Below are 24,475 nucleotides of genomic sequence, written 5' to 3'. Positions count from 1 at the left end.
ATTGTAGCCGAGGCATGAAGTTGGGATGATTGACAAATTGTCATTTTCCCAGCAAATTCCCACTCTTGACTTGTGACTCTTGATTTGACGTCCCTCCCTCCTCCATCCTCACATTCATTCACTCCTTCCATCACTGGCCAGTTTTTCTCGCTTTTTCCCACTGACTTTCAGTGACAGTGCCAAGGTAGAAGTGGGGATGCTGAATGTCGAGATTGTGTATTCACTCCTAAGTTCACATATAAAATAAAACAATGCGGTTTGATGTGTTACTCTCAGCAAAGTCAAACTGACAAACTGCAATAATATGTCTCAGCTGTGTTGGAAGGTGTAACACAGGGTTATTATCTGTTGTTCAGAAAAATTTGTCAATTTGTATTTTTTTACTGCATTCAATTCTTGTTGCCAGTTTATGCTGAGCTCCGGTAAATGGTTCAATATTTATTTCAGGTATATACACCCTGTCAGAATTTTGGTGATCAGTAAATAGGTAATTCATCCAAAATGTGCTGCATGCTTTAGACATTTTTTGCAGCATAGATACACATGAGCAGAAAAAAGTTTAGCAGGCATTGTAGGTGCTTTGGGTACTCCAAGTGTTTCTCCAAGGTTGGCAGTCTGGCAATGTTATATACTATTTATTTGTTTATTTTTATTTTATTTTATAGCACCTACACGAGGAACAGAACTCAGCGTTCATTCAATTTGACATACAGTCCAAGACATTTTTATCAAATAATGAGCAGAATGGTTGCAATTGTTTTAATTGCTTAGCTGATTATTCATGTATGTTGATTAGAGGACCACAGTTTGTATGTGGAGTGATTAGCAAGAGGAAACAATTGTGCTGGCAACATACGGGCAACTAAATGTTAATTTGCCCTCACCAACTGGAATCCGCTCATTTGAAGTAAATGGAAGTGCATGCAATTATTTGGATGGTGCCAACATACAGAAAGAAATTGAAGGCAGCCAAACCTTATACCCAGAATGCTGAAAGTATATACAGTATGTTGAGGGATATGCATAGCCCACTGCCTGTAGTTTGTCTTGCACTGTCCTCTTGAATATGAGCTTGCCCTTGTACCACGTGTGCTTGTACGTACTTAGGTTTCTGTGTTAGTTGCCGATTTGTCCCGGCACTAATGTCACCAAGGCCGCTTGGCAAACTGAGAGCGGAGGGGATAGTCACGAGGAATAAATCAATAGACACACAGGAATAATGCTGCGAGGGAGTTTTATTGTCTGAAGTCTATTCTGTAATCATGTTATAACACGGTGTTACAGGTGTTGATTGTGTATGAACGATGGCATGAGCCTGCCATGAATGTTGTAGATGCTAAAAACCCCCTCGCAAACAAAGTATGCCTCTGCCTCTGATCCAGAAAGTCGTCCCGCTCTCCATCTCCCCTTGGTCCTCTGCGGTCAAGGAGGGAGAGAACTGGCTCGGAGGGACAGGCTGCATAAAGAGAGAAAACGCAAGAAGGAGGAAGCCCCATTCTCTCACTCCATCACACGTCTCATCTCTTTAGTTGTCTGGCCGGGGCCTAAAGTGACTTTGCTGTGATGTGACCAGGACAAACTGGGTGTGATGCTATGACGGCTGTGCTAAGTGTGTGAATGTGCGCGGCTTCATCGGGACATTGGCTGTGTGTGGTGGTGTGTGGGTAGTGTTTGTGTGCGTTTGTGTATTTAGGGGCAGGGGGTGGAGGGGGGGTGCTTGTGTGTGTGTGTGTGTGTGTGTGTGTTGGGGGGGTTAAGGAGGACAGTCACTTCTGATTTGGCCTCAGAAGGGTGACAGGGACTTGGAGCTCTGGTGGCATGCTTTACTGAAACAATCGGCTCTGACCACAAATAAGCACGCACAGACTGTCAGCCTGCCTCCTGATGACTTTTTCCTTGCTTCTTTTTTGGTGAAATTTCATAGAAGGATGAAAAGCTTTTTTTTTTTGCTTTTTTTTCTACTCTGTGACACTCTGAAAGGAGGCTTTAGTTTCTGTAGCCTTGGTGAGACTGCTAATGCTTTCGATGAGACACAAAAGTCTCCCTCTCTCTCTCTTTCCCTCTCTCTCCCTCTCTCTAGCTGATTGTCTGACAAGTCCATTTTACCTTACATTCCCATCTTGTGTCAATGCAGTGTAAGGGTAATACTGGGGGGGAAAAGTATGCTATAAAGAGAAGCTGCTCACAGGGGAGAAGGAGAGGGGTTGGGCCTGTTGATGGTATGAGGTGGGGTAAGATGGAGGGCATTAAAAGGCGAGGATGAACACTGGAGTTGTTTTGTGATGTTTCTGTGATAGGAGCAGCATGGGGATTGGTTCCCCTTGGAGAAAAGGCTCTCTGGCTTAAGGGGATTGGACGTGCTGAAGTTAAACAAGCCAATTAGACAAGCAAACCAAAGAGTTCAGAGGTCAAAGTGCACTCCATTAAAGTTATTTTTTCCCCCTCTCTGCCTAACTCCTAACTGTATCTGTGTGAGTCTGTTGAAGCAGTAAATCTGATTAGTCCTCTCTCTGTCTCTCTCTCCCTCTCTCTTTCTCTCTCTCTCTCACACACTCTCTCTCTCTCTTTCTCTCTCTGTGTTGTTGTTTTACCCTCCACTGTTCATTGTTTTTGTTAAATTTGAGGCATCATTGAACATGTCTGTCGGTGCAACCCCTGCCACACACGCATACACACATACACACACACACACACACACACACACACACACACACACACACACACACACATACACAAACAACAACACACACTCTCACTGCAAACCTTTGATACTCCCTGAGAACCATGGCCTTCTCTTTAGAATGTATCAGTACAATATGCTAATATTATCATTAGGTCTTTGGACAAGCTTTACCACACAGTATTGACTAATGAAAAGTTACACTGGTGAACTAGCAGTGCTCTTCCTTTGCTTCTTTGACATGTCGCTGTGAGCTACCAACAGCCCATTAAATTGAGGGCCGCTGACCAGCTGTGTTATACAGTATGATATCGATGTGACCCTGTATCTCACCATACACATCCTGGACAAAAAGAAGGATAGGACGGTATTGAGGTATTTCTCTGTGAATAGTCCATAAATGACTTCCTTCCTCTATGTTTTAGCTGTCTGTGAGAGGGAGCCTATCCTATACACTAGGCTATACAATTCAATGTGCCAACGGCCCTGAGCGAGAGAAGAAGAGGTGGAGAGAGTGGAGGAAGGGAGCGATTGTGTCCTTAGAGCAGCGTGGTTTGTCTCTAAAGGTGAAGGGTGACAGCTCTCAATACCTCCATCAGGACAGCACAGAAAGCAAAGAATATCTCAAGGTTAGACTGCCAATAGATTTTTCTACCAATGTGTGAGCCGGAGGATAAAAACACTTGCGTCAAAACTGGCCTTTTGAGACACTGAGGGACACTGTTATTCTGCATTCACATCCAAGTTACTTCTCCTCAGTTTTCTTTTTTTTTTCTATGGCTTAAAGAAAAGCCAAGCAAAGTGAAAGGCTGTGAGCCAGCCGTGCGTTGGATGGGACCCAGGACAGTTTTTTTTTTTTTTTTTTTTTGGAAAAAGGGAGATTTCAGCAGTTGTCACCATCACTCCATCCGCTCGTCCACTGCCGTTCACAGGAGGTGTGTTTGTCCAAGTGGACGTGGGAGACACTGTGGATTTATCTGATCTTACAAGCCATCAGGTTGAGCAGAGCTTTGCTAAACATGACCTGAAGTGTGCCGGCCCCCGAGCAAACGCTGCTGTCACCTTGGCCAACTCGGGCTGTCATCTCCTGGGATGGCCAATGAGAGCTGACAGCTGTGGCGTTCCCAAAACAAATCACCGCTGCGTTTGGTAACACTCTGCGTCCCCGCGATTTAGCCCTCACTGAGACGAGAGCGGGAACGGCGGCTGCTAATGCTCTGGCTAATGCACTGCCTGAGTGTGTGTGTTTGGGTTTTTGTCTGTGTGTGTGTGTGTGTGTGTGTGTACATTTGTGTTCGAGTGTGGTTTCTCTTTGTTTTTCCGCCAGCTCGTTCGCTGGTTCAACATTGCGATACGCACGCATCTCCCTTTGTCTCCTTCTCCTCTCCCCTGTCTTTGCCCTTCTCCCGCATCCCTTCTGTTGTGTGTGTGTTGAACATGTCTCTAGTCTGTAATCCAACCTGTACACAACAGAGAAAACACAGGACATAGTGTGTTTGAACATGTTTTATTTACGTTAAAGTGAAAATCCACTTAGATCTTACATCAATATTTGCGAACATAACCAAGCTCCCAAAGCCAGAAACCAGAGAACCAAGCCCTTAAGCCCGGCTTCGTGGACTAATAGTTTGCGAGTTCAAATGATGAGCTTCACTATGGACTTGTTGTGGTCAGAGTAACACACAAAAAATATGTCACTGTCCCCTGTAACATCACCCTGGATACTGGAAATTGGTCCCTTGTTCGCTGACAGTGAATGAGAATTTGTCATTAAGAGATCTTACTGTTTTGTTTGTAGCTTTAGGAGAAACTGTGTTCACAGCCTAGACCGAACTGTCCAAGATCACAGCTGTTGAGGTGAATAGTTTAGAGCGAATTTTCCTCTTAAGTAGAGTGTTGATCGAATATTCACTGTCAAAAGAGGGGAAAAAAAAATAAAACGAATCGAGGCTCTGCTTATTGATAATTTTAATGGTAAAGTGGTCTGTACTAAATGAGGTGCTTTTCTCCCTCTCAAATATTTTGTGAAACTGTTATGCTTTACAACTGCCATTTTTAATGAGCTTACACACACACACACACACACACACGCACAGCCACACATTTTCTGGAAATGAACCTGTCAGCCACGGTTTATACACCGAGATTTTTGACTATTGTTACAGGGCTGTTTTTAGACATCAAACTACAGCAGTTGAGATGTGGTTTCTATTGATGTCATTGTTTTATTTGTCACAGTCATTACTGCGATATACTTACCCCGGCTCATCTTTAAAGCAGTGGTTCAGCGAAATTCACTTATTTTCCCCCTTACATTAGAATGAAAACAACATTCCAAGCGATGGGTTTTGTTTACAGTCATTGCCATCTACCACGCGTATTGACCTAGAGGAGAAAAACCTGAATACGTTTCCAAAATTACCTTGTTTTCTTGCTCAGGAATTGATTTGAAATACCTTTTGATGTTTGGGGTTTAGTGGATTTGGCTTTCAGGGGAACAATGACATGTCACAAAACCAGCTTGGATTTCACTGCCCCCGTATTTCTCTTTCTCTTTCTTCCTCTCTGCCTTGTTTTGACCTCTGTGTCCAATTGAAACTGTCACGTGACGTTTCCCCATGTTTTTGTGGGATATCATATATTTACGGTCTATTGCTACACATTGCAGCTCAAGTTAACTCCTATATGGCTCGTATTTCTTCTCTCATCTCCCAGCAGACAGTTTGGAGGAGAGGCTACCGGTCAGCTACACAGATGAACAACAGGAAGGAGGACATGGAGATCTCCTCTCACTACCGTCAGCTCCTCAGAGAGCTCAATGAGCAGAGGCAGCATGGCATCCTCTGCGACGCCTGTGTCATTGTCGACGGCAAGATCTTCAAGGCCCACAAGAATGTCCTCCTGGGCTCCTCGCGCTACTTCAAGACTCTTTACTGCCAGGTAAGAGACTGCTGCACTTGGGCAGACTGGTTAAGGGAGTCTGAACACGTGTTTTTTCTTTGAGAGCATAGTAATTTTGTTCTTTGTGTTTCCCAGTTGATCAATATCAAAAATTGTGCTCATTTCAGTGTTAAGAACAGATTTTATTTATATCTTACACAAAGCAAATAGACAGCATGGACCACAAAGGGTTTTATTAGAGAAAAACACTGCCATGAACACTATTTGTTGTGGTCCTTCAGGTGAAGAAAGGGGCAGAGCCTCACCACCAGACCACTGTCACTCACCTGGACATCGTCACGGCGACAGGCTTCAAGGCCATCCTGGACTTCATGTACTCCGCGCACCTCGCCCTGACCAGCAAGAACGTGATCGAGGTGATGTCGGCCGCCAGTTACCTGCAGATGACGGACATCGTCCAGGCCTGCCACGGCTTCATCAAGGCCGCGCTGGACATCAGCATCCGCTCCGAGATGGCCGACGAACTGGCCGACTTTGAGATGGGCGCCGTGGCCGCCGCCGGCATAGGGGGAGGAGGAGGAGGAGGTGGAGGAGGAGGAGTGGGGATAGTAGGAGGAGGGGGCGTCGGAGGAGGGGGGCTAGGAGGAGGAGGAGGAGGGATAGTTGGCATGGCGTCTGAAGCCCTGGCCTCCATCATGTCCGGTCGCAGCACCTCTCCTTGGCTGGGCCGCCGCACCAGCCCCGCCAACTCCTCTGGGGACTCGGCCATCGCCAGCTGCCACGAGGGAGGCAGCACCTACGGCAAGGAGGACCAGGAGCCCCCCAAGAGCCATGAGAGCCAGGAGGAAGCCTGCCACGACTCCCAGCCCGCCTGGCCGCATGACTACCGGCCCGTCACCGTCAAAGAGGAACAGGTGTCCCCCGCCTCCTCCTCTCATCCCCGGGACACTCCCAGGGGAACGGCCCAGAGCCAGGGGGAGCAGGGGCCTGGAGGGGCGGGAGGGGCAGGCGGAGGCGGAGGAGAGGGGCCCTGGCAGCCCCTTTCAGGGTCGGGCCGGAGGAAGAACAGGAAGAACAAGGACACGGTCAGACACATTACCCAGCAGGCTGAGGGGAATGGGGACAGAGAGCGGGACAGGGAGAGAGACAGGGACAGTCGGCCTGGATCTCCACTGCCCTCCATGCTGGCTGTGGCCGGGTGGAACTACAACGGACAGGATATCCCAGGTAAGACACATCACCTGCTCCTGCCTGTATTTTCTGTCTACAATCTTAAGGAAAATGCTACTGCACAGTATCCTGCTATCCTAGATAACAGAGATGTCGTTTTTGGACCAGAATGGTCAAGACCCACTGTTTCAGCTGCTGTTTGAGTAGATTTGGGTCAGCTAATGACAATGGTGAGAGCAAGCCATGCGGTTTCAGGTCCAAACAGTTTTTGTTCTAAAGCAAAGTACTACAAATGAGTGGATTTGTGGTTTAGATTGTTACTTCATTTTCACGATAGCAGGTGGGGTGGGTTTGGATTGGCTCTCAAAATGGGTTGGATGGATGCGGTCCAAAAACGAAAGCAGAAACTCACTTTACTGCTGGAAAGTATTTTGCGGTGTTGATTCAGTGAATATAAGGCTCTAGATGCACTTTGCTAATGTACTTAGTTAGTTAGCCAGGCAGGTAATTAAAGAATGTGTGGTGAGATAATTAGATTAGGCTGGATAATTAGGTGAGTGTGATGTCTCAACACCGAACTACAGTAGAATCTCATTTACCTGTGCTTCTGTCTTAAAGCAGACCTCCTAACCACCTGAGCGCCAACTGTGTGCAATTGTTTGATCTGTTTTGTTGACATATGCAATGAGGTTTAACGGCACATGGGGGTGTGCAGGGCATTGTACAATACATGTGTGCTTCGTGTTGTGAATCGTGTCTTGGCCTGGTATTTCAGTGAATTTCAGCCGTCCATACAGCTCAATAGTATAAAATGACCTCTTTTCCTCGGGGGTTCAGATTAGCGAGGTTCTACTGTAACGTGTTAGGCCTAAGATGATTATCTCAAATCTTGGAGGTGTGAGGTGAAGCCGGGGTAAATGCAGATGGATAATAAAATCCTCTTCTTACCACAGTTTATGTAACACACCCACGTATACACAAGCACATGCGTACACAAACACAAACACACACTCACACGCAGACACACACACACACACACACACACACACACACACACACACACTTATTTTGAGAAAGCTTCTCTTGATCCTCAGCCTTACAGAAGTGTTTAGTGAATTCCTTCACACTAAAACTAATACATTAAAACACTTTTACCTGTTTGTGTGTGTATGTGCGTGCGTGTGTGTGTGTGTGTGTGTGTGTGTATGTGTGTGTGTGTGTGTGCATGCTGTGGGGCCCAAGGCGTCGATAGGTAGATCATTAAAAGTAAGGGAAGCTAATCCTGGGCGCATTAAGGGAGTTGGCTGTGAAATGGGCACACGCGTCGCGCAGCTAAAGAAAACAGGATAATTGAATTGACCTGGGTCACTGCACGGATTACCAGCGCGTCCTCGCCATCCCAAACTCCTCCCCCTCTCTCTGGGGTTTAGGGAAGGACCTCTGGAAAGGGCGAGAGAAGGGGAAGGGGAGAGAGAGGGAGAGAGAGAGAGAAAGTGGAGTGGAGAGAGACGGGGGGGGGGGGGGGGTAGATGAGAGGGGTAAAGAGAGAGAAAGAAAAACAGAAGAAGAGAGACAGACAGACAGAGAGATAGAGAGAAAGAGAAAGAGAGAGAGAAGGACAGAAAGATCTGTATAGGCTTACGAGTTTGCCGACTTAACTCCTAAGTGTCCTAAGTCCCGGATTTTGTGACCTGCACTCACACCTTATTACGATGCCCAAGTGCAACCTGTCTCCATAAGTTACCGCAACACTGAACTCAACAACACTGACACACACACACACACACACACACACACACACACAAACACACTGAATGGCACCATTAAGCCTGTGGGCCAGCTCCGTACTGTAACGTGGTAGAGGGTCGAGTTTTAGGCTGGCTGTGGTAAAGTAGCCATTACCTAGGAAATGTTTTCTCACTGTTGCCTAAAGGTTAGAGGAAGTCTAGTGTTGCCTGTGCTGGTGTAGACTCACCTGGTGTTAGCCAAAAAAAGACTATTTATCCCCGCTTTTAACTGGGCTAAGGGACTGGATTTTCAGTGGTTCAGAGAGAAGGGTATGGTAATGGGAAGAATGGGGAAAGGAGGAAACGAGAGTCTTTGTATCATGTGATTATCAACTATTTGGGTCTCCTTCAGAGGGCTGACCTTGCCATTCAGCAGTGGAATATCGTGTTGCCAGTGGGCTAACATGACGTTTGAGTGGTCGGGTATGAGTCAGGTTGTGTGTGTGTTTTTTTCATCCCTTGGCCTGACACTCAGGATATGTTTCACTATTGTGTGTTCAGTCCATTTGCAGGAGGTGGTTTTTTGTGTGTTTAGGAAAGGGGTTGGGGATTTGCTGAACAGGTTTAGTGAGGTCATTTTGTGTAGGGGGAGTCCTTAGAGCCTGTATGGGGGGTTGGCTTGTTTTGTGTGTGTGTGTGTGTGTGTGTGTGTGTGTGTGTGTGTGTGTGTGTGTGTGTGGTGGGGGGTGTTTGTGCCATCAAGTCCAATTGTTGGTTTCCATGAAGTGATATGGTAGGTATAAAAGAGAGAGGGCACCTCCAGTCTGAGATTAGCTTAATTGCTTCATTCCTTATTGATGGAAAGTGCCTAGACACTCTCTCTCCCTCTTTTTCTCTGTCTCTCTCACTCTCTCTCTCTCTCTTTCTCTCCATCTCTCACTCTCTCCCTCTCTCTCACTCTTTCACTCTCTCTTACTCTCATCTCTAATCAGTGTCCGTGTTTTAGTATGTGAGACGCTAATGTTACATACAACACGGGCTGACTGACTGAGGATTTCATTGGATTACTCTGTAATATAAGGATAATATAAGGCTGTGTAAAGGCTCACAGTATTAACGCAGAGCCTTTTCGAGGGTTTGCATGAAAACGCCGTGTGCCGATGTTGACATAAACAGCTGCAGGAATTAGGATTTGTTTTCTTTAGATCCCCTTCCCTTGCAAACATCTGCTGTGTTCACTTGATGTCATTATTGAGGCCGCTAAGCAGTCAACTTCCTTTTCTCTCTCTCGCTAACACTTGATCTCACTTCGCTCTTTTTTTACACTCACCCTGCGTCTGTAGACACAAACATTTTAAACCTTCAGTGTTAAATTGGCAAAGGGAATCAATACTCTTGTGTCTGCATACTCATTTCACTGATCATACCTGATCATTTGGATTGTTTTTCTATATAATACTGTATTAGAAGTAACATTTCGGGGAGGAGAGCTTTAAATAGTCCCATGACTTTACTTTCCTGCCTGCTTACGTAGCCCGTGACCTGTGAATAATTATTTCATATTATTTTTAGTTTTGGGCCCCCGATGCTTTATCCAGACTTGTATTAAAAAGCATCTGCAAATCAAAGCCAGTATGTTTAGAAAATCACAGGAGAGCATTTAAAAGGTAGTTTAGTATATTATAGTAGGCTATATAATATATATACGTATATACTTATTTATACATACATTTCCCTTTCAGACTCAAATGAACTTCATATGAGGAGGTCTATCTATACTAAAATATATCATATAAAATTATAGAATTATATAAAATATCATTCATCATTCAATTTTATATAGAGGATAATATAGAGGAAAATATAGAGGATCCAGTCTATAAAATTATAATTTTGTCAACAAAGGCTGTAGATTGACTACAGTCATTTGAAATGTACCAGATCCTTTTTTTTTTTTTTTTTACACTTTGTGCTATCATTTAGTAGGGGCAGGTGTCACTTTTTTTAAAAAGGCGGATGTGTAATTTTGGAAGGAAACTTCATAATCTTCCCCTGGCACATTCTTCCCCTAGTCAGTAGATGGAGAAGAAGCATGAACTGGTGAAAGCATGAGTTCCTTTATTCTTGGGGCAAACACCGACTTAATCTTTTCCCCACAAAACAGAACTGGAATTTTTTTTTAGCGTTTTTTGCTGGTATTAAAAAAAGAAAAAAAAAAAAAACACACATGGTGACCTTTTGTGTTGGCTTGGGGGATTTTGGCAATCCGGTAGATGGCCAGTGTGACGTACACGCACACACACACACACACACACACACACACACATACACACACACAAACACAGCTTAGAGCATCTGATTATGTAGACGTGAAGAGTTCAATCACACGTGGGCTGTTCTTTCCATTTCCCTCTAGCTGTTGCACATTGATTACATCGAGAATCTTCTAGATGGGTGTGAAATCCAACATCTTTATCTGACTCTTTTTCCTTTCCCTTCTCTGGCCTCAGGCTTCCCCCCCTCAACCACAAACGCACACACACACGCATACAGACACACACACACACACACACATACACATACACACACATGCCCACAGAGACATACTGAAAACGTGAAATCATTTTCCTTACAAACCCCGTCCTGTTTATTCCTGTGAGCCTGGCTTGAGAGCGGTGTAGTTAGCGGTGCATGTTTTGGATTGTTTGAGTTCAGACCCTCATCCCTGCCCGTCCTCTGGGGGCCTCCTGGACTCACCTGGGGCGGGCAGATAGGCGTCCTCAAAACTGCCCTCTCCTTTTCACTTCCGCATAAACTTTCTCTCTCTTTTTTTCTCCCTGCGCTCCTCTCCCCAAGTCTCGGCAGTCTAAAGGTGAACACTTGAAATAATGAATCGGATCCCCCTTTCACCCGCTTCCTCTCTGTATTCCAGTTAAGACTCTCCCCATAGTATTTGCACTTCATTAAACTTGAAATAGGTTTAATATTTAAAACACCGTGAACAGATTTCAACCCCCTCACCCCTCGCGCACCTCTCCGCTTTTTCTCTCCCTCTCCTCGCTCCCGGTTTAATAATCTACTCTCATATTTCCTCCCTAATTCACTCCCTCTTCATTAAAAACCAAAATAGATTTAATATTTCAGACTGTGGACTTAATTTTTAACCCCTTTCTTCATGGCTTGGTGCTTGACACGTTGTGGGTTAGATAACTACATCATGTTGAGGTCTCTCTCCCTCTCTCTCACTGTATTTTTTTTCCCCCTCCCTCTCTCTCTCTCTCTTCTCTCTCTGGCTCCTGCTTCGTTTCTCTCACTTTTTCCACAGTCTTGTCCATTCTATTATCTATTCTGTCTCCCACTTTCTTTGTACTGTAGGCCTCTCTCTCTCTCCCTCTCTCCCTCTCTCTCTCTCTCTCTCTCCCCCTCTCTCTCTCTCTGTCTCCCCCACCCCCCTCCTCGCTCTGCCTCTTTGTCCTCTGGCAGCACAGATGATTTCAGCCCTTTCCTCCCACCCTATTGACTTTTGTGGCCTTTTCACCCCACCTCCCTTAGTTTCCCCTACTCCCTCCATCCTCTCCTCCCCTTTTGTCCCCTGCCACCCCCCCCCACACACACACACATACACACACACACACACACACAAACACACATACACTCATTTCCCCCGTTGTCCCTCAGTTGTGTGTTGGCGAAAGGGGCTGAATGCTTATTTGTTCTTTTGGGAGTTGTGACGGAAGAGTACAGCGCTGTTCTTTCCCCTGCTTCTCTCTCTCCCTCCCCCTCTCTCTCTCTCTCTCTCTCTCTCTCTCTCTCTTTCTCTTAGTGTCTCTCTCACGTCAGCCTCCTGCTTCTGTCCCACAAAAAAAAAAAAAAAAAACTGCTCCATTATCACCGTGGTAACCAATCATTTCTCACCACCCACCAACCATCTTTGTCATATGACCTCACATCCTGCTGGACATTATGGGCAGTCCACCAGCTGAAAGCCCCTTCTCCTACTCTACCACACTACCACACACACACACACACACACACACACACACACACATACATACATTCACACAATTTTTCACACTCTCGCTGTCTCTCTCTTTCTCTCTCAGCTCTCTCAGTTCTCAATACTGACACCTGCTCTATTTATAATTCGCTGGCTTTAAAAGAGCCGTTTTGGACAGGAAGCCACCCCCCTCCCCACGCCTGACCACGGCTTTTTTCCAGAACGTCAGCACCCCCCACCTCTCCACCGCCTGCCCCTGGAACAGGCCAGAGAAGGGATTGCTGGGTGGAGAGGAGGATGGCAGGAGGGGAAGAGGAGGGGGAGAGGAGGGGCAGAGGAGAAGGAGTGGGGGGGTTAAAGATTAGCCATCCCACCCTGAGTGCACCTGGGTTGGGCCCATGTGTGCTTTAGTCAGCCGCGGCCCACACACACACACACACTGTACACACTCGCTCACTCACTCACACGCAAGTATATAAACACAGAAATACACGTGCACGCATCACCTGCATACGCCCTGTAAATGTGGACAATCAGTACATTTCACCTCATATCGTGTTTAAATTGTATACACACACACATACACACACACGCACAGATACACAAACACACACCTCTCCTGGCATTGATCGTGCAGGTCTAAGAATTGAACTACGCAGAATGCATCCTGACAGGATGTCCTGTTGGCACAGGTGGGGGTGGTTCTGTGGTTGAACATTCACAGCAGTCCCCCCACACCCAAACACCCGCCCACACACACACACTTCAAACTTCATCCCATACCCCAAACATCTATATACAAATATATTCATGGCTATAGTTGCCTTGGTAGCTCAAATACATACACACACACATACACACACACACACACACCTATAGACTCACATTAATCACGCTCTGAAAACACACTCAGCATGCTCTATAATTCACCTCACTTATTTATCCTAATGTTTCCTTTCTGCCATCTATCAAAGAAGATGACACCTGAGGGCCACTGCATCTCCCTTTTTTATTTTTTTATTTTTTTTCCCCCCCTTCAGGTCGATGAAGAGATATTGTCGGAGCTAGGACTCCTTCCTCCACGGGAGATCCGTGACAAGGCTCCTCTTTTTGGAGATGTGAGATGGAGATGTGATGTGATGTGAGCTAGGATGCCTCTCTCCTCTCTCCTCCAGTGATCTGATAGCCAGTAATGGGCCCTGTAGCCGTGAGCCTGGCAGCACTGCTCGCTGTGGCTTATGTGTCACACTGTACCCAGCATTCACCCAGAGTTAGTCGAGCGCAAGCAGCCGGGATATCGAGACTGGTAAAGGGTTTGCGCGTGTGTGTGTGAGGGGGAGAGAGAGCACGAGAGAGAGAGACAGGCAGGAAGACATATAGGCTACACTGACAGACTGACAGGAGAAGGCAGAAACTGTAACTTGGTGACGAGTTTAACATAAAAAAAAAGTACATTAGGGTTGGATCCATGCTCTCTCTCTCTGTCTCTCTCTCTCTCTCTCTCTCTCTCTCTCTCCTGTCTCTCTCTCATTCATAGCCGACCCAAAGTTCCTCTTTCCCTGTCTGTTTATTTTAGAAAGGTGGCTTTGTTCTATTTTACTGTACCCACTCCCTCGGCGGCCTCTACCCCCGTCAGACCAGTTAGAAAAGGGGAGAGACGAGGAGGGGGGTGAGGGGGGGTGGGGGGGTGGGGGGGGGAGAGAGGGGGAGGTGCATGATGTTTGGACAAACGGACAACCCGAACAGGATATAGAGGTCTACAGCCTGTGGGTGTGTCGGTTTGGCCGAGGCACAACTCGCGCACACACACACACACACACACACACACACACACACACACACACACACACACACACACACACATACACACACACATATACACAATCGTGGGAGTGTTCCCGCTGGAGGGCAAAGTCTCCCTTCCTCTTACACATTCATTCTCTCCTCTTCCCTCCCTCCGTTCCCCCCCTTCCTCCGTCACACCCCTCCACACCTCCTTCCTTCAGCCCTCAACCCTACTCTCTCTCTCTCTCTCTCTCTTTCACCCCCCCTATCCTTTTCTCTTGTGACAACACCCCCCCGCTCCGTCTTTCAGAGGAGGAAAAAAAGAAAGTGTTAAAGATACAGAAGACTTGGCCAACGGCAATGAGAAACTAGGAGGGAAAGGCCAAAATCACCACAGGGGACAATTATGGCTTGGGCTGTGTACACACAAGTAGTGTGTGTGTGTGTGTGTGTGTGTTTGTGCGGTAGTCATGGGTTCTGTTGTGTTTGTGTTGTTTTGATATATTGCCTGTGCTCATGTGCTTGTGTGTGTGTGCGTGCGTGTGTGTGTGTGTGTGCGTGTGTGTGTGTGTGTTTGTGTGTGTGTGTGTGTGTTTGCGCGTACGTACGGTTGTTTTTTGGGTTTGACAGTTATAGAGGGTTGAAGACAGTCCTGGAAGCCACTGTCTGTCCTTCACAGCTCTCTGTCCCCTCCTTCTCTCCTCTATCCCTCCTTCCCTCTGTCTGTTACACCCTCCCTCCTTACACCCCTTCAATTCACACTGTCACTTCTCTTCTCGCTCATCTTATACACTGGAGCTATGGCCTGTGTGTGTGTGTGTGTCTGTGTGCGTGCGTTGTTTGTGTGTGGGTTCGCAATGGGTCTATGGGCTTGAAATGTTGCGAGGGCAGGGCTTTGGGTTAAACTTCATCCCCACCAGTGGGATCTGTGGGCTTTTGTGTTTGTTTATTTGTTCATGTGTTCACCCTCACACACACACACACACACACACACACACACAGACAGACACCAGCAAACACCAGATAAACCAGTGTGGATTTCTTCCGGTGGACCGTTGCCACTGCTCTCTGTCATTAGACGTGAGAGGCTACCAATTTTACCCATATTCTCCTTTTTAATCCCAGCATCGTTCCCGTCTTTTGTCCCCTTGCCCTCACAGGCGTTGCCCCATATCACTTCCCTGCCCTATTCCCCTTTGTCTCCACCCTCCTCCTTGATACCCACATACTTCAACAGCATGCATACAAAGTAAATACCTTCCCCTACAGCTTCACCTGATCTCCCTCCACGCATTCTATCTTCCTCTCTTCCGCCTCCCCTCTTCCTCCCATGTCAGTGTCTCTGAATGCAAAATGGCTCGCTGGCTTGTTTCAGGTGGGACCTCGCACAACAGGAGTTACTAGTAGTGGTAGTAGTACATCTTCTGAAGTTGGGTCCTCGAACGAAAAAGTCTAAGGACCCCTGACCTGCGTTCTGAGTGAATGAGAGAATGCCAAATACTGACAGGTTGAAGGAGAGAGTGGTGGAAGGTGATGGCTGCTGAGAAAAGCGAAAGAAAGAGGATTTTGGAGTTTACTCCCAAGAGTTGTGTGTGTGTAAGGGAAAGCGTGAGAGAGTGGTAGGGAGGGAGAGAGAGATAGAGACAGAGAGAGAGTGTGTGTGTGTGTGTGTGTGTGTGTGCATGGTATACGGTGTAATTGTCTGGCAGTGTTTTTTTTTTTTTTTTTCATTTTCATGGTTAGACTGTTTGGCCTTCCCATAGTTCTTCTGGCCTCAGAGACATCCAGCTTCAAGGTTTAGTGTCTGTGTGTGTGTGTGTGTGTGTGTGTGTTGGACAGGAGAGGAGAAAGGAGTCATGGGGGTGAGGGTGGGGGGGTGGACGTGATAGCGCAGGACACCCAGACCCTTCTCCCCCTCTAAAATCCCCCCCCCCCCTCCGGCCCACACCCCCCATACCCCTCTGTTCAGGCCCTGATAAGTGGAGCCGGAGTCTGTGGGGGTTAAGGATTCCTGTCTGGCACACACACACACACGTAGAAATACACACACACACACACGTAGAAACACACATACACACTGGGATCCGCCCGCTCTACATTCCTGTGTCCGACTGAGGAAGCAGCCTAGCCGTCTTCCCCTCCACTCCCAAATTATCCCCTTCTCCTAAAGTCACAGCGTACTTATCACACGCCTCTCTACCTCTCTCTTCCATTCTGACTCATGCATACCTCCTCTATCTGCCATGTTGTGGCCCTCTCTCCTCCTCTTCCAGTCTGCACACTGCAAACAAGTCTTTTAATCTAGTATTGAGTCTTAAAATCTGCCAGTGCGGTGAGATAACTTCACTTCACTTTTTCTCCCCCCCCAAACCCCCCCCCAAAAAAAAAATTCTTGTATCTCGTGTCATTTTCTGCCTTATTCTGCCTCGTTTCAAGACATTGACTCTTGTTTCGAAAATATCTGAAACAAGTGAAACTGTGTTGGTAACAAGTGGAATTTACCTCACCCCACTGGCAGAATTTTGAGAAAAATAAGATTTAAAGACCGAACATGAGACTGGTTCTTTATCCCGCTGTTCATCTATCCCCCCTACTTCTATCCCTTACTTTCTCTTTTTCCACTTTCTTTTTTATTTTATCTCCCTCACTTTTCACCCTTTTGCTTATTGTTCTTTCTTCCCGGACTCTTACATACACCCTCCCTCAACCTTTCCCCTTTTTTCCTTTCGGTTACCCCATCTCTCCCTTTCACCCTCTTATCTTTGCCTCATATTCTTTTCCCCTTTTTCCCTCTCCCTCCCATTTCCCTATCTCACTCTCCCTGCTGTATATCTTTTGCCCCTTTCTCTCTGTCCCTCCCTCCCTCCCTCCCATCCTCTCACGGGTGTGTTACAGGGGTTAGGATGGGGTCGTGCGGTCTCACGCTGTCCTTCTCTCTAATGGCCTCTTAATGAGAGAGAGAGAGCGAGAGAAAGAGAGAGATAGAGAGAGGCAGAGAGAGAGAAAAGGAGGGAGAGGAGCAGTAGAGGGAACGGGGGCGAGATGTCAGTCTGAACTCTGGTTCTGCTTAGGGCACTAAGTCTCCCTGTGTGTAGTGTGTGTGTGCGTGCATGTGTGAGTGTGTGTGCATGTGTGAGTGTGTGTGCATGCGTGTGTGTGTGTGTGTGTGTGTGTGTGTGCACCCGTACCATTTGACCGACCCCTCGCTCCATTTCGAGCCCTCTCTGAGCTCTCCGTTCCTCTCCGGGGAAAGAGGAAATGACACGTTTGTAGCCTTGAATAAGCGCCGGGGCTCGTCACACACACTGTCCACTGGGTCTGGAGTCGGGGGGTGGGGGGTGGGGGGGGTGACGGGTGAGGGGAGATGGTGGGGGGTGGGGTGGGGGCTCTTTAATTTGCACAGCTTCTGCTGATTTGATCATAAGCAATTAATCTCAATGGCTCTAGTCGGCTCAGCTCGGCTGCACTCCTTCAGCGGGGGTGGGGGCAGAGAAAATGAACACAGGAACAGTTCCTCTCTCCACTTGTCCCTCTGTCTCTCTCTCTCTCTCTCTCTCTCTCTCCTCTTCACTCTATCCACACAGCGCAATTTCTAATGTTTTTACCTTTCGTACTCTATTCATATTCTACAAAGCTATCACTCCCTGGCAATTTTGTCTCTCGCAATTTTGTTTTGCAGTGAGTCCCAGTTCATTTTCTTGTGCAGTACAAACTTTTACATCTGCAGTACATTTGATTCTTTTCTGCTTTTGGGATTGCAGAGAGATATCACTGCTGATGAATGGAAACCTTGTATCTTCAAACTTTAAACATTCTGGTGCCTAAGAAGTGAGTCCTTGTTTTCAGATTAACACCCTTGCATTTTTGCAAATGATGTAAAAGGTGTTCATGATTCCTGAGGTCACGAAACTTATTGAACACATAGAGGGCTGCGTAAACTTTTAATTCAAGTGGAAAAATGAAATTGGAGTTACATGGTCAGCGTGCGTAATCAGCGGCGTATTTGCTGCGGGCGCCAGAATGTTCCTCCGAAACTCTGATGATGGAATTAGAGCTGCGTGAAACGAGGCCATCTTCTATTTCGGTGTGCATCAAGCAGGTAGGACGCTGATAGGCTTTGGACTGCTGACTGGATCATCGGGTTGGGCGAGGTCCAAGATCCAGATCCGTCCCGCTCGCTCTTTAGATCCATCCAGCTTTTATCACCTCAAGAGTGACACAGATCTCCACTGATCCACTAACGCTAAGCCTCGCAGCTCGGACAGGTTGGGCTCCCTCATCCGCATCTCATCTGTCTCCACTTCCTTCCTCTGCTTAACCCTTTGTTCCCTCCGTTTGACCCGCACGTGTGCACACAACAAGCACTCTCGCTCGTTCCTTCACTCTCCCTTTTCTGCCCAGCCTCTCTGCCAGTTTTCCATCTCTCTCTCTCCCCCTCTCTCTCTCTCTGAGTCTCTCTCTCTCCCTTGCTTTTCCTCTCCGTGGCACTGTACTCCTCCCATGCTGAGGCCAGAGTTCTCTCCATTGTTGGAGGCAGGTTGCCAAGGATACAGGCACAGAGAGACACAGTCTTAATGTTATGAGATGAGAGAGATGAGTAGAGAGAGGGGAGAGGGGCAATAGCCTCTCTGGTCACCGGTCAGCCTGACAATACACTAATGCTCTCTATATAGCCCCCCCCCCCCCCCCCCCCCCCCCAAACCCCCCTTTTCCCGGACTGTAGAGAGTCCCTCTGTGGATGGGAGCGCAGTGACATTGACTGTTTGGGGAGGAACCTCTTGTACTGTGCGTCTGCTCTCCGTTGTGCCTGTTGTGACTATAGTGTTTGATTACAGTATATGTCTTCAGACATTGTGTGTCCCCCACTGGGGACCTTGACGTATCCGCAGGTCCTTGAAAAGTCTGAAAAAGTCTTAATCTACATTTAAGTATTAAAATATCCTTAAAATGCAGTTATTACTGGTATTCTTTTTTCACTGTGCAGTGACAGGTTTCTTTGCGCTGCATGTCCACTCTTAAATTCATGCAGGGTTAGTAGTACAATATGCAAAACATGGGTTTTTTTCCACATTGTATCTGCTTTACTGAACAGTTGGACTTTTACTGTCTAAAACAATTAATTTCCTATTGTCTTTTTTCTTATACTGCCCATTTATAGTTTCAGAACTTTAACCAGCTATGCTCAGTCAGATATAGGCTGGTTTTGCCTGCTTGGTTTCTTTATTTTGTTTCTTAAATTGGTTGCAGAAAAAAGGTCTTCAGTCGTACAGGCCGGGGAGTTGCCCCGAGCTTGCGAGCTGGTCAGTGTGTATGTGTGTGTGTGTGTGTGTGTTGGACCATATGGTGTTTATAACCAGGTTCATAACCCTATGGGCTCTGTACATCATACCCCCCCCCCATTCTTTGTCTTTTCCCTCCTCTTCTTTCCACTATTCCCCCTCTCAACTTCTCTCTCTCCTTACCCTTCAGATACCCTGGACCGGACTGGACTGGGCTTTGGGCTGATGCCCGTTCACCAGTTCCTCCCTTGAGCATAACCAATGTGGAGCCAAGGCACAACCTCTCTCTCTCTCTCTCTCTCTCTCTCTCTCTCTCTCTCTCTGCTTTTAGCACAAAGCCCTGCGTGTCTGCCTTCCTTCCCCACCCAGCATTCTTTCCCCATGCAGACCTCTCCCCCGCTCTCTCTCTCTCTCTCGCTCTCTCTCTCTCGACTTCCCTCCTACCCGCCGACTCGCTCAGCCTCACCCTACCTTTCATTAGCCCACTCTTTATCTCACACACTCACTCTGCTCCGCTCTCTCTCTCTCTCTCTCTCTCTCTCCACTCTGCTATCTCTCCAGCTTTTACACTCTCTGTTCTCTCTCTCTCCCCCTCTCTCTCTCCTCAGTTGCTTTGGCTTTTGTTTCTGATACATCTTCATTTATTCCTCTCTCTCTCTCTCTCTCTCTCTCTCTCTCTCTCTCTCTCTCTCTCTCCCTGCTGACCCTATTATTTTTATATTCTCTCTCTCTCCCTCTGCCATCACTACCCCTCTCTCCCTCCCCCCTCCCTCCCTCTCTCCCTCTCTCTCTCTACCTCCCTCCCACTCCTCTCAGTCCCTCTAAGCTGCATTAACTCCCCAGATTACCTTGAGCCCTGCAATCCTCCATCCCCCACGCACTCACCCTCTTTCCCTCCCTCTCTCCGTTCACTCATTCACTTGCTCGCTCACTCGCTCACTCACCCCCACCGGTCCACCCACCCACCCACCCACCCTCCCACTCTGTAACCTCCCCCTCACCTTTCCATACTCCCCCTTCACTCACCCACCCACCCACACTCCGTCACCCCACCCTCCACCTCTCACCCCACCGCGCTCACAATCGCTGCCCTCCTCTCCTCCCCTCCACCCACACTCTCTCTCTCTCTCTCTCTGAGCCCCCAGCAGTACCACCATCACCACCATCATCTCTCTCTCTCTCTCTCTCTCTCCCTCTCTCTCTCTCTTCCTCTCTCCCTGTCCTTTACTCCTCTCTTCCCTCTGTCCCTCCCTCCTCTCCAGCCTTCAGGCTCTGTTTGATTTATGCCTGCCCTCCCTATCCAACCCCCCACCCCCCCACCCCCCTCCACCACCACCACCACCCACCCTTCCCTATCTCTCCTGGAGGTTGTGGCCCGGCTAGTCCCTAAAAACAACAGAGAGAGAGAGAAAGGGAAAGAGCAAGAGAGCAAGTGAGGGAGAGGATGAGAGAGAGCGAGAGAGAGCGAGAGAGAGAGAGAGAGAGAGAGAGAGAGAATAACAACCTCTTTTACTTTCCATCCTCCCTCCTTTTTAACCCAGCATTTTTTTCATTCCCCTCTCCCACACTGCTTTTTAAATTGCCTCTGAATTCTTGAGCTGTTTTAGTGCCTCACTCCCCCTTCTCGGCTGAAATTACTTTTTACCCTCTCAAACTCTGGCATGCTGAGGAAGCAAGTTCCACCTTCCCTCCCTCTTTGTCCACTCGAGGACAAACACACACTAATCACACATACAATGTATGGAGCTGTTGGCGAAGGTGTTGCGCTGTGTAGCCCACATTTCTCAGGGAGTGCAGCCTGTTTTCGAAGCGTGTAGCTGTAATGTTGAGCACACAACGCAGTGAACACAGCCTTGTGACAACACGGCTCTTGTAATGCCTTGTCCTTTTCAACCTCGGGCTGGCCTAGCCATTAACCAGGCTGACTTGGGGCAAGGCTTCTTTCTCCCTCTCTCTCTCTCTCTCTCTCTCTCTCCATGTTCTCTCTCTCTCACACACACATACACATAGACACAAAGATACACAGCGAGAGAGTCTTTCTCCTTTGTTTGCACTCCCATACTCAAACATGCACACAGCCCCACTTTCTTCTCTGACAGCTCTCTTGTGGTCGACAAGCCTCAGTAACTCGTTGCTTAACCACTCTGGACTTTTTCTCTCCATTGTATTTGGCTACTGTCTTTGCCGATATGATGGTGCGGTATGTGTGTTGATATGCGTGTTTGACGAGAGGTGTTAAAGCGACGCGTCCCTCTTGAGCCGGGTCATTTGTGTGTGTGTGTGTGTGTGTGTGATCTGATGTGTTTCAGTGTGTGTGTCTTTATGTGTCTTCCCCTTTTGCTTTATCCATCGATAACCTGATATGTTTGGAAAGTAGACACCCTGAAACTCCCTCACACAAAAGAGTGTTTGGTTTCATTTGGAGGGAAAGGGGGCATTTGTTGTGACACACACACACACACACATAGACACACACACTCCCTGAGCACCGTCAGAACAGAAGGTCAGAGGTCAAACTAGGTCAGCTGACCCTCCCTCCCTTTTCAGGCCTTCTCTCTCTCTTCTCTCCTCCTCTTTGCTGCAGTAAAGCACACTCTCTAATAACACGACTCCCTCGTAAAACACACACACACACACTCCACTCAGATCTACAGTGCTGCCTCCAACCACAGCACATAAAACTGTATCTTCTATCCATTAGCCATAACTCTCTCAATGGATGATAAATGCAGTATCCCTCACAACACATTTGAAGTACAGTTCAATACACACATCTTTTGTTCCAAGGCAAGTCTTATTCTGCCTTTGCTTTTTCCCACCCGAGCCCCCACACAGCTTGTATCATCGCACGGACTCACACGCACGCGCACGCACACACGCACACACACACACACGCACACGCACACACATACACACACACACACACACACACACACACACACACACACACACACGAACAAAGAGACCCACCATTTCCACATATTTGTCTCTCCTTTTAAAAGGGGGTTTTATTTAGCATAAATGTTGAAGCCAAGGGTGCCCGGCTACCATGGCAACCAAATTAAACGGAGGATCTCTTCAGAAAGCAGAAATCTAAATTATTCGGACTCTTTTATGAAGGGAAAAATGAAAATTCCGTTCACTGTACAGAGACCACTGCACTCTGAAAGCAGAAGAAAGGCAAAAAAAAAAAAAAAGGATCAGGAAAACGCCATTGTTTTCCTTATGCATGTTGCACCGTATGGTATCTGGCCGCGCAGTTCAAAGGCGTATCATGTGCCATTTAAATTCATGTTGTCTCATGACACACGTTAACACTCAGCGTATGCGCACAAAGGAATGATGTAACCCCGCTCTGTCTTTAAAACTGCAGATAAACCTATTGCCTTTGAAAAGGGGCTACAATGTGTGTGTCAACATATCCCCTGCAAAACCCGGCAGAAGTATGATGAAATCCATAAGCTGCGTGCATGGGATTAGGTTTGACTGTTTCTGGTGTGGGTAAATGATTTTATCTGTCGGAACAGGATGAGGTTTAAGTAACACGCCGTCTAAGCGGGCCGATAAAGCTTACATAAGTGAAGAGGGATTATGTAGTATATTCCGATTATTTGGTACGGAAGCCTGTTTGTGGTCAGCTGAATGGTAATTTCTAATATCTCACGCTTAGTCTCGGTAATGAGGATAAATCATCAAAAAGCAGGATACTGTACGCTGCGTGACAGAGTGTGTCAGTGGGATAGATTGCGTCACTCGCCGGCGTGTAGATCAAAGATATTAATTTCATGCGTTTTACTACAGTATAGAAGATAAGACGATTTAGATTTTGACTGAACCAGACAGGGAATTCACAAAGCGATTCTTCTCCATAACTCTGCCTATTAATTGAGCCGCCTGTAGTGTGTGACTGAAGCATTGTTACTGTACGACTGTGAGGAGGGCGGACATGTTCCATCTGTGGACACCAGCGGCCAGGGGATGCTGGGAAAACAGGTCAGGGGTCATTCTCTCGTCCAATGAACAGATGAGTGGAGGGAGATGGGGGTCAGAGGTGAGCCTCTTTTCTCTCTCTCCTTCTCTTCCTCTCCCCTCCATTTGTCTGCCTCTCCTTCTCCATGTATGTGTGCGTGCGTGTGTGTGTCTATGTGTGTGTGTGTGTGTGTTTGTTGTTGGCCAACAGCAGATCTATGTTATTGATTGACTCCTGTGGCTGCTGGGCTGCCCACTGAAGGAGGGGGCAGAGCTCTAATGAATTCCTGCACCTCGTGCCCCCTGCGCCAACCCCTACACCCCCTCCTTAATTAACTTTGTGTGTGTGTGTGTGTGTGTGTGCGTGTGCGTGTGCGTGTGTGTGTGTGAGGGGGTGTATGTGGATGCACGCGTGTGTGTTTTGTGTGTATCTTCTCTGCTTCCTCCACAGCTCAACACCCCCGCTCTCTCTCTCTCTCTTTTTTACTCTCCCTCCCTCTTTCCTTCCTCTCTCTCTCTCTACTCCTCCTCTCCCTCTTTCTTCATTTCTCCTCTCCTCTCTTGTTTTTCTCCTCTTTTTTTTTTTTTTTACTATCTTTCTCGGCATCTGCTACTAGTTTGATGCCTGCTGATTATACCGTATACATGTCAGTCTTATCTGTCGCGCCTCGTCCCTCATTCCCACACATCTCACTCACATTTCTACACCTTTTAGATTCACACGTGCGTTATGTGCAAGTGTGTTTACCTTTCCGTCCATCCGATCACATACATTTCCCTGTACAGTGTGTGACAAATGATTGACAGTGGTGCGTGCATGCCTGTGTGTGTGTGTGTGTGTGTGTGTGTGTGTGTGTGGTCAACGTTGACCCGGCGGGCTGTGAAGTGGCTGGATACCCATCGGTATTCCAGACGTAGAGGCAAACTACTTTCTCTGTCACCTTGACTCCCTGCAGCAGACGAGCAC

The 24,475-nt window shown here is 47.4% G+C and overlaps 1 protein-coding gene across 2 annotated transcripts in view; it reads left to right on the top strand.

Moving 5' to 3' along the window:
• zbtb46 (zinc finger and BTB domain containing 46) overlaps positions 1 to 24,475 on the top strand; it is a 58,177-nt gene that overhangs the window by 15,333 nt on the left and 18,369 nt on the right. Inside the window, exons 2-3 of one of the 2 annotated variants that reach the window (XM_071518465.1) lie at positions 5,399 to 5,620; positions 5,863 to 6,808. In XM_071518465.1, coding sequence (XP_071374566.1) covers positions 5,435 to 5,620; positions 5,863 to 6,808 — 1,132 coding nt within the window. In that variant the 5' untranslated portion in view covers positions 5,399 to 5,434. Of the gene's footprint in view, positions 1 to 5,395; positions 5,621 to 5,862; positions 6,809 to 24,475 lie in introns of both variants that reach the window. The other variant, XM_071518466.1, reaches the window with a different exon arrangement.

The sequence above is a fragment of the Centroberyx affinis genome, unplaced genomic scaffold, assembly GCF_046629955.1.
Source record: "Centroberyx affinis isolate AG114_WGS23_722 - 3 ecotype Tasmania unplaced genomic scaffold, CSIRO-AGI_Caff_v1 ptg000582l_1, whole genome shotgun sequence".
Classification (NCBI taxonomy): domain Eukaryota; kingdom Metazoa; phylum Chordata; class Actinopteri; order Beryciformes; family Berycidae; genus Centroberyx; species Centroberyx affinis.
The sequence above is the reverse complement of the archived record's forward strand: the minus strand, read 5'-3'. Positions and strand labels throughout refer to the sequence as shown.